The following is a 13266-nucleotide window of genomic DNA, read 5'->3' as shown; positions in this document are numbered from 1 at the left end:
CTTTCAAATACTGATTTGGTATTTATAAGTTGTTCACCCCCATTTTCAATACGGTAAGAAACAATATAGAGAATTACAAATTATATAGCTAGACAACTTACCCAAATATCACATATTTCCAAACAGCTGAAATAAGGGAGGCAAAAACATGTGTTGAAAGAATAAAGTATTCTGCTTCAAAAACTTTAAATATTTTGAATTGAGATAAGTGAAATTGTCTACTAACTAAAGCAAAAGCCTGTTGGTATCATGGATAAGGAACTGAGCCTAAGTCCCTGCTTTATAATAGTTCTCTGGTGAGGACAAGGGACTTGAGTTGCAAATTTATTCCTTAAGAACCAAGCTTTATTTATTTACCCAGAGGAAGAAAAAGAAAAAAAAAAGGGTTGGGGCAAGGGGAAGACAAGTTTTACACAAAAGTACTACTACTCCCTTTGGTAAAAAGTGTAATAAATGTCTTGCACACCTGTTCATAGGTACTAAATCTGAAGCCACATAGAACTATGATACACAAGAAGCTAGAGCAGTTATGCTAGCACATCAAAGCATATTTCTTTTAATAAAAAATTGACAGTATGTACATTATTTACAAAAAAAAAAAAAAAAACCACACAAAACCACCAGAAAACCCACGTTAAAATTGTGTTTGTTTGAGAGAAAGAGTAAAGCTGGTGGGTGGCACTAGGGCAGACTTGTAAAGAAGCAGGTACAAAATAGTTCCACGGGAGCTAAAAAGAACTGATTTGAATTTGTTGAGGTTGATATCCAGAGGCGAGAGTAAAAGGGAGGCAGCAAGGGATTCGTCAGGAATCAAATCCACAAGATGATCAATCCCAAAGCCAAACTGCAGGTCCCAGATAAAATCTAATGGATGCTCTAAATGTGCTTCAGTGACCTGGGGGGGTGGGGGGTGGGGGTGTCAAATCCAGTTTTGTTCCCCTTTTGGGGGTAGAGAAGAGGAGCAGTGACCATCAGAGTTACAGCCCATCTGAGCGTTGCGTTGAGTCTTTCCCCAGTCTGTTTGTTAATGTACACCCATCCAGCCAAGGTTTGAACAGCACCTGGTTCCCTCATCGAAGGTCAGGCCCCAGGAGACTCCAGTCTTAGCTCTGCTGGTGTGTGCAAGCAAGCTGCTGTATATGCTTGCATGGACTTCCTTCCCCTCCAGGGCAGGATAATACCCAAACCCCTTGGGGAAAGTTCCAGCTCCAGCTTTGTAAGGTACCCATGTTTATTACATGTAGCCCACTTGGTGCCAGGCTGCACAGACAGATCAGGTGGCCATGTCCCAGAGAGGCCCAGTGAGGCTTGAAAGGCATCTTCCTTGTTTCTTCAGTGTGTGTGAGGATATGTGAAGCCCACTCCCACCCCCCACACACCTCCCTTAAGTTATTTGCTCTGGCTTGGCAGTTATGGGGTTTTGAACACTGTGCCGTATTTGACACGGTACTTGTTAATGCTCACAAAGTGCAGGGTCTCTGTGTCACAGGTGGTGGTACAGGGCACCAGGCCCTCCAGCCCCTCACCCATGAGCCACTTGCTGGTCTCCGCTGCCATTTCACGGGGCACATGCTCCTTGGTCCATTTATCTACCCAGGCCTGGAACCTCTGATGTAGCCTTTTGCTTACACGCTCATGGGACTGCAAAACAGAACAAGCAAAACAAAACAAAAAAACACCCATGAACTAGGACCAAAAAAACTCCATTCAAATACAAAGCTCAATTTTCTCCTAAAGTAGCAAAGGAAAGATGTGGCCTCAAATCTCTGATACTACTGGTTAGTGCAGGGGGGAAGGAATAGGAATCTATGTTTAAAGAAGAGAATCACAAGAGGTTAAGAACATAGAGCATGTAAGGAGTTGGAACCCACTGAGCCACCAAAGAAATGCCAACACAGGGTCTGGGCAGAACAAGTTCAGGGCTCCTCAATTTTAGCATTCATTAGTATCACCTGGAACTACAATCTACATTATAAAATCAGCAATTTAGCTGCTTCTAATACAGCCCCAAATGACACATGAGTTGCGGCTGTTGGTCATTTCTATCAGCAGCATGGCAATCCACTTCTAAATAACATGACGCAAATTAAAGGGCTTAAAACCCACTCTCCCTCACAGTATTACCTCTACCCTGCCCAGCAGAGTGCCAGGCACAGCAGATCTCCAGTGGAGGTTCATATTCCTACCTATGTATCCTATAAATATTTGCTGATGCCCATGTGCAAGGCAGAATAGGAGAAAAAGGTAAATTAGGGGGTGCCTCGCTCCCCAAATAATCTGAATCAGAGACACAGATATATAACACACAGTACCATGAGAGAAGTACATTAAACTGCCCACCCAGCATATCCCACTTGAATGTTTTGTCCTATCAAACTTAACCAGTTCAAAACAAAGTACTTGATCTGCCCCTCAAGTATGGTAACTTCTTCCTAATAACAGATGTATCCCTAAATTTCCCACTTACTGAAGCAAAACAAACAAAATAACAGAAACCACCAGGCATCATCCTTTGATGTTCTCCTTTCTCTGACCTCAAACAGGAATCTGATCATTACCATCTGGCAACTGTATCTCCAAACTGTATCTACTGTCTATCTAATCCTTATAATCCCATTGCCACCTTTTTACCAGCCCAGGTCACCATCACATCTCACGTGAATAAGAGCAGTCTTTTTGAATGGTCTCGGCCCTTCCAACTTTGTGCCTACGCTGTTCCCATTCTCATCGTAACAGTCCAAGCCATCTTTGTCAACAACGTCCCAATGGACCTCAAACAAAATCCAAACCATGGCCTATAAGACTAAGCAATGTGGCCTCTACCTACCCTTCCAACTTCAGACATCCCACTTTCCTTATGGCTCAATATACACTGATGGTTTTAGTTTCTCCCACATTCCTCCCTCCCAGTCTTATACTTGTTTCCTTTGCCTAGAAAGTATCAACCCCCAACTCTTCACCAGGCTGGATCCTTGTCACTGTTCAGGCCTTAAGCTTCACCTCCTCAGAGAGATCTCCCCTCAAAAAAGCTGGGCCTGCCCATCAGTTACCCTTGGTCACTTCACCTAGTTTTTTTCCTTGATAGTGTGTATCACACTGCCTTATATGCTCTACTTCATGGCTGTAATCCCAGGGCCTGGCTCAATACCTGGTACATAAGTGCACCAGGAAGCTTTCAGGATTGAGGCAGTTCATGAAAATGAGTAGGCTTCACACAAGCAATACCACTTGAAAGTAAATGCTGGGTGTAGCTTCAATGGAGAGTGCCACCAGCTGTTAAAGACTGATTTGTGCTCCACCTCCAAATTCATATGTTCAAGTCTTAACCCTCAGTACCTCAGAATGTGACCTAATTTGGAAGTAAGGTTGTTGCAGATATAATTAGTTAAGATGAGGTCGTACTATTAGTAGGGGGAATGGAGGAAAATGTGGACACAGACACGCACACAGGGAGAGTGCCATGTGAAGATGAAGGCAGAAATCTGCAAGCCAAGGAATACCAAAGGGTGTCAGCTAACTACCAGAGCCCAGAAGAGGCAAGCAAAACATTCTCCCTCAAAAGGTTCAAACCCATTCTGCTCAACAATTTGAACTTGGACTTCTAGCTTTCAGCTCTGAGATAATAAATTTCTGTTGTTTAAGTCACACAGTTTGTGTGGTACTTTGCTACAGCATCCACAACCACCTAATACACTGGCTTACTCAACAATTCTCAAACCCAAGTGGAGGTTTTCATAAAGAGAAAAAACCAGAAGCCTCTGGGGTAGGCTGGTCCTGCTGGGGAGAGAGGTTCTCACCTGATGAGCCCGGAGCAAGGCAGTCCTCCGATACATGTAGTCCTCGGACTTGATTACATACACCATCTTGTAAGAGTTCAGCTTGAACCTACACTCCAGCTTATCCAGGCTATCCACATTCTCCATGCTCTTCTTGCTGTTTCCTTCCTTCCCTTCCTTTTCCTGCTGTTCTCGACCACGCTGACACTTCCGGATCCGCCGTAGGTTCCTACAAAGCAGAAAGCTCTGAAAGATGAGAGCTGGTCCAGACAGGTTCCCATGACTCCCAAGAGTTTTCCTTATTATATGCCTTCACAGCACTCATCACAATTTTAGTTACATACATATAAAAAATGTCCAATGGTTTCATTGTAAAAGAAAATTTTAGCTGCAGGGATAAACAGAATAAAAAGCAGAAATCTTCAACCACCTCCTACCCCTAATTCTTAAAAACTCCCACTTGCCTTGGCAGAGGTAACCTCTGTCAGCAGTTTTGATTTGAAACCTTCTAGGTCCCCCTGAAATAACACACGTAATCACTCGCTATGGTTCTTCTTTTGAAATTTGTTCAAAACAAAATCAGATTATAGTATAAATATTATTCTATTATTTTCAACTTTTCACTGACTCTCATGAAGAATTTTTTATTTCACTACACAGTCTAGTCTCATTCTCTTTAATGGCTGCAGAGGAAATGTGCCTCAATTTAACCATTCCTTAACAGAAATCAATCAGGGGTTCCTCATCAGAAACACAGGGCACAGAAAATTATTTAAATGCCTATTCTTTTCAATTCTTCCAAAGGTGGTACATAACTAATACTATCCTACATACATAGGAAAGAAGATAAACATCAATGGATGTCTTGGTAGGTGTTTAGAGCTTAATTCTCTCCAATAATAAGCAGAAAAAAGGTTGTTAACTAGGCAATTATATTATTTCCAATACTAAGTTAATAAAAGCACTGTTTCAGTGAGTATCTCTGTATACATGTTTTTCTGTAGGACAGCAAGTCCTTTGGTCCAAGGACCCTTGGTGGTCCCAAAACCCTTTTCAGGAGGTCTGTAAGGTCAAAGCTATTTTCATCATAACACTAAAACATTATCCCCCCTCCCCCCCTTTTACTGCATTATTTGGCCCTGCAGTGCAAAAATAATGGTGAATAAAAATGCTTGTGGTGGCCCCAAGAAATCTTAGAAATCTTTGTATTCTCTGGCCACGCACTGGCAATTAAAAAGATGGCTTCACTTAAGAATGTCCTTGATGAAGAAGTAGCATTTTAAAATTAAATCTCAGACCCTCAATTCACATTGTTTTAATATGCTGTGGGAAAAATGGGAACTACACATAAAGCACCTTCGTGTGCTAGAGTACAATGGAATCCTTGAAGAAAAGCACTTGAGCTCTGCTTATGTTGCAATTTTACCGGAAAGAACAACTGACTAGTCAGCCTAGGACATTTGGTACATATTTTCTCAAAAATGAACAGGGAAGCCTGGCACTTCAAGGAAAACAACTGCATATATTTGTTGCCAATAAGATTTAAGCTTGCAAGTAAAACTGAATTTTGGTAAACTGGTGCTTGCCACCATGAGCTGACAGCTTCCCATTACTTAAAGATGTGTTTAATGAGGTCAATGGCAATATTAACAAATGTGGGTTTTTTAATATTATAAAATAGAAATGTGTAAACTTCTGGTAGGTCTACATAACTTAGTGAATTATTATTTTCCAAATAACCAATTGCACGAAGTTATAAAATCATGCATGAAGAAGATTCAAATTACAAAATAAACTAATGGTTTGACATAACTATGAAAAGATCATTGGTACTTTCATTGATACTGTAACTAACCTTTAAGAAACTACCACTTGAAGAGTTTTGTTGTCATGTCAAAGAATATCCACAATTATCTGAAAGGATATGAAAATAATTTTTTCTAACTGCATATTTGAGTAAGGCCAGGTTTTCTTCACATATTTCAACCAAACAATATAGTACAACAGACTGAATACAGAAGCAGATCTAAGAATCCAGCTGTTCTATTAAGCCAGGCATGAAACAACTTTGTAAAAATGTAATGCAATGTCACTCTTTTCACTATTTTTTTTTTTGTTAATCCTCACCCGAGAATATTTTTTCCCGTTGATTTTTAGAAAGAGTGGAAGGGATGGATGGAGGAAAGGAAGGAGGGAGAGAGGGAGAGAGAGGGAGAGAGAAACACTGACTGGTTGCCTCCCCAACGTGCCCTGACTGGGGCTAGAGGTGAACCTGCAACCCAGGTACATAACCCTAACTGGGAATCAAACCTGTGACCCTTCAGTGCACAGGCCGATGCTCTAACCACTGAACCACACCAGCCAGGGCACTAATTTTTGTTTGGAACAGCTTTTCATTATAAAATTATTTATGATAACATATAATGGGTTTAACATATGATGGTGTTTTAAAAATGAATTCATAAACATTTTAAACATTTCTCAGTTTTAATTTCTAATGTGGTAAATGTTACTGGATATAATGCATATAAACAAAAGCTTTTGGAGGTACTCAATCTCTAAGAGTGAAGGGGTCTCAAGGCCAAAAAGACTGAAACCTTATCTATATGGCAAATTATTAGAAACCAAAGTCTAGGGTAAAGGTCCTATAAATGGCTCTGACCCCAGAATGACTGTATCAACTTACATCTTTCCCAATGGAATATGAAAGTGCCTCCCTTCCCTGCACCATCTACAACATGTATTACAAAATCTTGCAAAACTTTGCCAACCTGGTGGGAAACACACGGTATGTTTATTGTCCTGTCATAAGCATGGAGACTAAGTCTATTTTGTTGAGAGAGGGGCCAGGCACAGAGTAACTGCTTGAGGTCTGCTCAATGAATCAATGAGAAGAACCTGGCAGAGCCCTTCTGTTCACACCCCCATCCATGTTCTGTTTAGGACTAAGCCTATAATACTGGGATAATACCCTTCTGGAAATGTAAAGCACGAAATTTCAATTCTAAACTTTTGGGAAGGAAGAAAGTCACTCTACTACAGCAAAACCTATTTTCTACTTTTGAAACTCTTCTCCAACCTCAGATAGAGGACCAGCATTACAATCTGCCCACATATGGTGGTGAGGGTGAATTAAAAAGATTCTGTGAAGAGAGTTAACAGCAGGCATAAGACTGCTATCCTTTGAGAGGCCTGCTTATAAGGTTGTACACCTTGAGATCTTGAATTTTGGGCAAGTTACCACTATTCCCAAAATGATAAGAGTGGCTCCCTGTATGTAAGCTGTTTGCACAAAATATATGGTTTATGCTGAAAATGTGCTTTCCTTCTGGAAATCTGGAATTTTGGTATATCCTAGGCAGAGGGCACCTACACGACTAGAACCCAATAAAAAACTGTGGCACTCAGAGAACCTAATGAGCTTCCTTGGTAGACAGCATTTCAAATAAATTGTCACAATTCATTGCTGGAGGAATCCAGACCGTCCTGTATCACTCCAATGGAAGATGATTCTGGGAAGCTTTTGCCTGGCTTCCTGCCTTTCTCACAGGTGACTTTCCCTTTGCTAATTTAGCTTTGTGTCCTTTTATATATATGACATAATACGGGAAGTAAATTGTTGCTGATTCTCTAAAACTCTCACTTCCTTGATGCTTTGGCCAGAGCTCCAGCTAAGCTTCTGGTTTAATAGTGACACAAACCTTGATTAGTGCCCTCAGCAGGAAGAACAATAAATAGAGTAAGTGAAAAACAAGAATCTGAAAGTCATTTAACTTTCTGTTGCTCAACTATGCACAAGCGTATTCTGCTGATACATGACTTAGTTCACTCACCTTGGGAGAAATACTGGTTTCCGTGCCAGATGCTCACGAAGCTCAGGAGAGGTAGTATCAGAATTCATGTACCGCTCCACATAGTCTGACCAGCGCTAGGATTATAAACACAAAATAGGGGTGGAGAGAGAGCACAAAACCTGAGCTCTACCCTCCCTCATCAGCAAATTCTATGACTAAAATGTCTGAAGTCCCTATAATTTCAAGATAAAAAACTCTCTTCCCATAATCACACGCTTGTTTCTTGGTATTGAAACAGCTTAAAAAGTCTGTTAGATCAACTATTTTCAACATTTTCCATTCATGGAACACATAAACTAATTAATTACTAAAATTCTGCAGCACATGCCCTGGCAGGGTGGCTCAGTTGGAGCATCGTATTGTACATCAAAAGTTTGCGGGTTTGATCCCTGATCAGGTGCATATGGGAGGCAACTGATCAATGTTTCTCTCTCAGATCAATGTTTCTCTCTATCTCTCCCCCCACATTCCTTTCTCTTTCTAAAAAATATATATATGTATTTTTTTCAATAAAAAAACCTATCTTTGAGTGAGGATTAAATAAAAATAAATAACTATTACAATTCTGTGGTTCACCAATGTATTTTTTGCTGATATTGACAAAAAAATTAGGTAAAATTTTGATTCACTCCTACCAGATGACTATTAATGTGTTGGCTGTTGTCATTTTTTTATTTGACAATCTATAGGAAAAGAGGTCACTGTCTCTAATTAAGTATTGCATGTTTTAGAAATTCTTGCAGCAGTTGAAAAAAGCTGTGTTAGATAGCAAAACTCAGTTTCTATGAGATATTTGAAAGTTACCAGAAGTCATAAATGTGTAGACGATGGCTTACTCCCAAATTTTATTTTTTCATAAAGCATTTTTGTTAAAGAATAAAATATCAGTGGCAAATGTGTGAAAATCAGTATCTTTCACATTAAAATCTGGATTTCTGGCATCTCTTTAAGAAAGTTTAATGATTTGGAAACCATGAGCCAATATTCCCGCAAAAGAACAGTCTCCCTTCCATATTCCCCCACCATCACACATGTGGCTTGCATCTCTCGTTAACATTACCAGTTAGACCCATCTATTATAACCAACTCACTCTGTCTACTCTGTGGGGTTGAGAACTCCTGACTTCATCTAATCCAATAAAAATAAACATAGCACACAAAAATCAAGAAGAAACCGGGCATATGGCACTTCATTTGTTGTTTCTTACACTTCAGGAGAAAAAAAAAAGAAGGTGCCAAGTATGAGTTTTCCTTAGAGGAGATGGTTTTACCGAGAGCTAGCTGAGACTGCCATCAATCCCAATTAGCTACTACCAGATAGCTCTTCTCTTTAGCTGAAGACATGGCTGGAATGATCTGCACTTTAAGCATCATGTTCTGACCCTTAAGCAGGCCTACTGATGTCTTGGCCTTCTAGGAGACAATCAATGGGCAGTCCCTCAGGACATGGCAGCTCCCTTAGCACAGTTTCTGCAATATACTTGTCATACCTCTGCTTCCACAGGGTCATCTGAGTTCTCTTCTTCTGTGTCCAAAAGCTCAATGGTCAGCTGAACCTGGCCTTGGCTCTGAATGAACATAAGCTGCAAATAAGAAACATGAGTGTGAACAAAAGACCGTCTCTGAAGCTATAACCTAGCTTCTCAAGTGTTGGGAGGTGAGGAGGCTTGCATATCTCATTAACATTACCAGTTAGACCCACCTATTATAACCAACTCTCTCACAACTCTGCTCTAACAGAAGAGACGAGGAAGATAAAAGCTTAGGAGGCAGGTGATTAAAAAGGCAAAAGTTTAATCTTGCTATCAGCAAAATGAAATGTTAGTGCAAAAAGACCCTTTTTATATTTCATACTTCTTCAATTAGCTGGAATAATCAATGTCAATAAGAGTGCTTTAAAGCCAGAACTATAAAATATTAAAGCCATTTCACTTGATAATCCCATTTCTAGGACTTAATACAAAGGCATAAACAAGTCTACAGCACTTTAAAAAGAAGAAGAAAAGGAACCGTCTCATACTAAACTGAAAATGAAAACATGAACACAACCGAGAGCAGCAACCGCATTTCCACAGCAATAAAGATTACCTGAGGCGTCATACAAGTCATGGGGTAAGGACAAAATATTAACATATTAAGAAGTGATCTGCTGTAATGGTATCAGATATACTGGAAATTCTTCAAACTCAGTTGTGCTAATATTATTTGTGCAATTTTAAAATAAAAATTCTATTTAAGTCCTGGCCAATGTGGCTCGGTTGAGCATTGTCTTGTGCACCAAAAGACTGCTGGTTCAATTCCCCGCCAGGTTTCAGGGTCGATCCCCAGTAGGGGGTGTGTGCAGGAGGCAGCTTATTGATGTTTCTCTCTCATCCATGTTTCTCTCCCTCGCCTTTCCTCTCTCTAAAAAAACTGATTAAAAAAATATATTTTTAAAAATTCATATTTAAAAGCAAAACACCGATAAGAGGCAAAAGCATCATGTTTTGCACAGAAGAACTATCAAATGAAGATAACACATAGATCTCCCCTTTCAGAACCCTAGGATTATCACCACTCTTATCCTAAAGGCTTGCTGCAGACACGGTCATGATCCAAATCACATGGAAGATGATCAGCGCTTAGAAGGAAGCTTGAGAATCATTCAACCTCCTTGGTTTACACAGGAAAAAAACCTAAAATTCAGAGAGTTCTGATTTCTCAAGTATACACAGTCAGTAAGTAAACAGGACCACAAGCCAGTTATAGTTCCTGGTGTTGTTCTGGAGAAGCTTAAAAAATTCCTATGTATTAGTAAAATTTAAAACATGACAAGAACATAATATACACACAAATACAAACATAGGTACTTTCAAAACAGATGTGAAACAAACTGCCCCTAGAAATATTCTAAACCCTAGGATCACCTAGAATGTCTAGATTAGTCCTATTGCTCTAAGGAAATTACCCTTCAAAGTGATATTGAGTAGACAGTCTACTCTCTACATGCTTAAAAATGAACCCAATTTCACCCCCAACAGGATCCTCCACCTGTATCCTGTCTGCTAGGCCCTTCACCGTGTTTACCCAGCTCTCTCACCTCTGTAACCACTCTCCAAGTCTTAACTTGCTTCATTATTAGAATGCACACATCCATCACCCAAATTTGGTAAGTGCCTCCACTAGTAAACACACCTCCAATTCCTCCGCTCTTCCTTACTCAGTGTTACCAAACTGATCTTCCTGAAAACTCAAATCCAGTGTGATATTTAGTCCTTAACAATGCTTCACTGCTCAACAAATACAAGAAAATCCGAACTATTTACTTAGTATGGCTCTAAAGATCCTTTACCACTTGGACTCCCATGTCTACATGCCTCCTCCACCGATATCCTCCTTTATCTTTACTCAACACAGAGTCACAGAATGTGTACTATTTAGCAGACAGACTGTATGGTAAATGGGAACATGGGCCCCTTCCAATGCTCCAACTCCCTCCACCACCCTGTGGGAAATATAGTGAAGTACATTTGTAAGCAGGCTGTGAGAGCTTTGGGAACCTGGCCAGCAACTCAGTCTAAGAAAGGTCAAGGAGAAACTGCTTCTAGATGTGAGCCTGGATTGTAAACAGCTAGTTTACACAAAGCTTTGATCTCACAAATCTTGCCCATGTGCTCCTCCCCCTGCATGCCCTGTTTCTCTGTTTTCTGTACTCTATCAGCCACCACCAGCGCACACTTAAGTCCTAATAAACCCATGTCTTTCACAGCTAGTCATTTCTTTGGAATCCACAAACAATGCCTGAGGTTTTCTGGGACCTCAGCACTTTGCATAACACTGGGGCATGTTTGGAGAAGATCCATTTAGTAAAGTAAATAGGAATATAAACAGCTATGTTTACATTACAACTAAGTAACCACAAAGGTACTATTTTAGAAACATGAGCAATATGCTGTGAGAATAAACATTTCCTCCTCAGTGAGCTGAGAAAGATTTCACTTCACTGAAGTGATCTTCAGCTGGGCACTGAAGGATACAGAAGATCAATCAATTTCGGAGAAATTATGAGAGAGACAACAGTATTTTAGTGAGTACATAAAAAGAACTAACCCCCCCCCCCAAAAAGGCGAAAGATATGAATAAGCAATACACGGAAGAGAGGAGAAAAGGGCAACAGTAGGAAACAGGGATAAATTTAAATAATGTAATTTACTAACCATCTAACTGGCAAAAATAAAGAAATCTGATAAACCACGTGACCAAGGAAATCAATGCTCTCATGTAAGTGTACACTGGTACAGCCTAACATTCTGGAGAGTGAAATGGCAATATCCATTAAAATTTAAAATATGTACACCCCTGGACCAAGTAATTTCACTTGTTTGTCTCTACCCTAGACAAATACTAACACAGGCACACAAGGACACAAGTACAAGAAAATGCTGTTCAACGTAGCACTATTTGAAGATAGAAAGAAAAGAAAAAAAGGAAACAGTTTAAATGTTCACCCATAAGAAAATGGATTTATTTTTAAATATGGTACATTCATACTATTAAGTATGACACAACAGCTGAAAATACTGAGCTGGATCTATATAAACCAAAATAGAGCAATTCTAAGACATACTAAACGAAAAAAACAGGATGTAGAATATGCACAGCCTGGCATTTATTTCTACATATGCATACACATGTCTATAAATGCATAGAAAAGGGTCTGAATGGACAGAGAGCTGAAAATGCCTGAGTTTAAAAAAAAAAAAATCAGTGTAGAGCCCTCGTCAGTTTGGCTCAGTGGTTAGAGCATCGGCCCATTGACTGAAGGGTCCTGGGTTTGATTCTGGCCAAGGGCACATACCTTGGCTGCAGGCTCGATCCCGGCCCCGATAGGGGCCGCATGCGGGAGGCAACCAATTGATGTGTCTCTCTCACATCACTGTTTCTCTGTCTCTCCCTTCCACTCTCTGAAAAGCAATGGAGAAAATATCCTCAGGTGAGGATTTAAAAAAAAAAAAAATCAGTGTAGAATGTACATAGGAAAAATAAAGGAAGAAGAGGCTGAAGGTGAGGGAGAAAGGTGGATTTGAAGGGCTGCTTAGTGCTAACATATTAAATTGTATTCTCTATGTATGCATTTTAAAGAGGAGGATTACTGTGGTGACACAATTTTCTGGTTACAAAGCCCTTTTTCCTGCTATTCCCTCTGATAATTATTCTTATCTGTAAGGTGAATCTATCCATTCCTTCACAGTCCCTGGCCACAATTTAATACTCTGTCAACTCATGATGGGTGGGGAGACTAATTCTGTTTCACAATAGAAACTAACACACAATAAGCTCATAACAAACATTTATAGATTTAAAACCCTGAAAAGCTTAGAGAATCTCTTCTGTAGTGGGAAAGTCCTCAGGTATTAGAACATCAGATCTAAGGAATGAACTAAAAAACTTGTTTCCAGTTCTCTGATTCTAAATTAAGCAAACATGAATTAGAAATGAAAACGGCTGAAAGTAGAAGCAGAAAACAAAGTGAAAAATTTGGGGTCGGATCATTTAAGTATATGGAATATACCCAACTAGGTCAAACTGTTACTTAGCTTTGCTCTCTACTCAGCCAACCACAAACCTTATTCTGGACTACCTGACCCTGCTCCCCT

The 13266-nt window shown here is 39.9% G+C and overlaps 1 protein-coding gene across 4 annotated transcripts in view; it reads right to left on the bottom strand.

The window, feature by feature from the left end:
- Positions 1-533: 533 nt before the first annotated feature.
- The window catches only part of SIN3A (SIN3 transcription regulator family member A), a 64587-nt gene continuing 51854 nt past the window's right edge, over positions 534-13266 (bottom strand). For 3 of the 4 annotated variants that reach the window (XM_016210565.2, XM_087824159.1, XM_016210566.2), the window contains 4 exons: positions 9121-9213; positions 7610-7704; positions 3798-4005; positions 534-1641 (listed from right to left, as the gene is read on the bottom strand). In XM_016210565.2, the coding sequence (XP_016066051.1) occupies positions 1411-1641; positions 3798-4005; positions 7610-7704; positions 9121-9213 (627 nt within the window). In that variant the 3' untranslated portion in view covers positions 534-1410. Of the gene's footprint in view, positions 1642-3797; positions 4006-4896; positions 5691-7609; positions 7705-9120; positions 9214-13266 lie in introns of those variants that run through there. The other variant, XM_087824162.1, reaches the window with a different exon arrangement.

The sequence above is a fragment of the Miniopterus natalensis genome, chromosome 1, assembly GCF_054644295.1.
Source record: "Miniopterus natalensis isolate mMinNat1 chromosome 1, mMinNat1.hap1, whole genome shotgun sequence".
Lineage (NCBI taxonomy): Eukaryota > Metazoa > Chordata > Mammalia > Chiroptera > Miniopteridae > Miniopterus > Miniopterus natalensis.
Note: the sequence above shows the minus strand (reverse complement) of the source record. Positions and strands in the feature narration are given on the sequence as shown.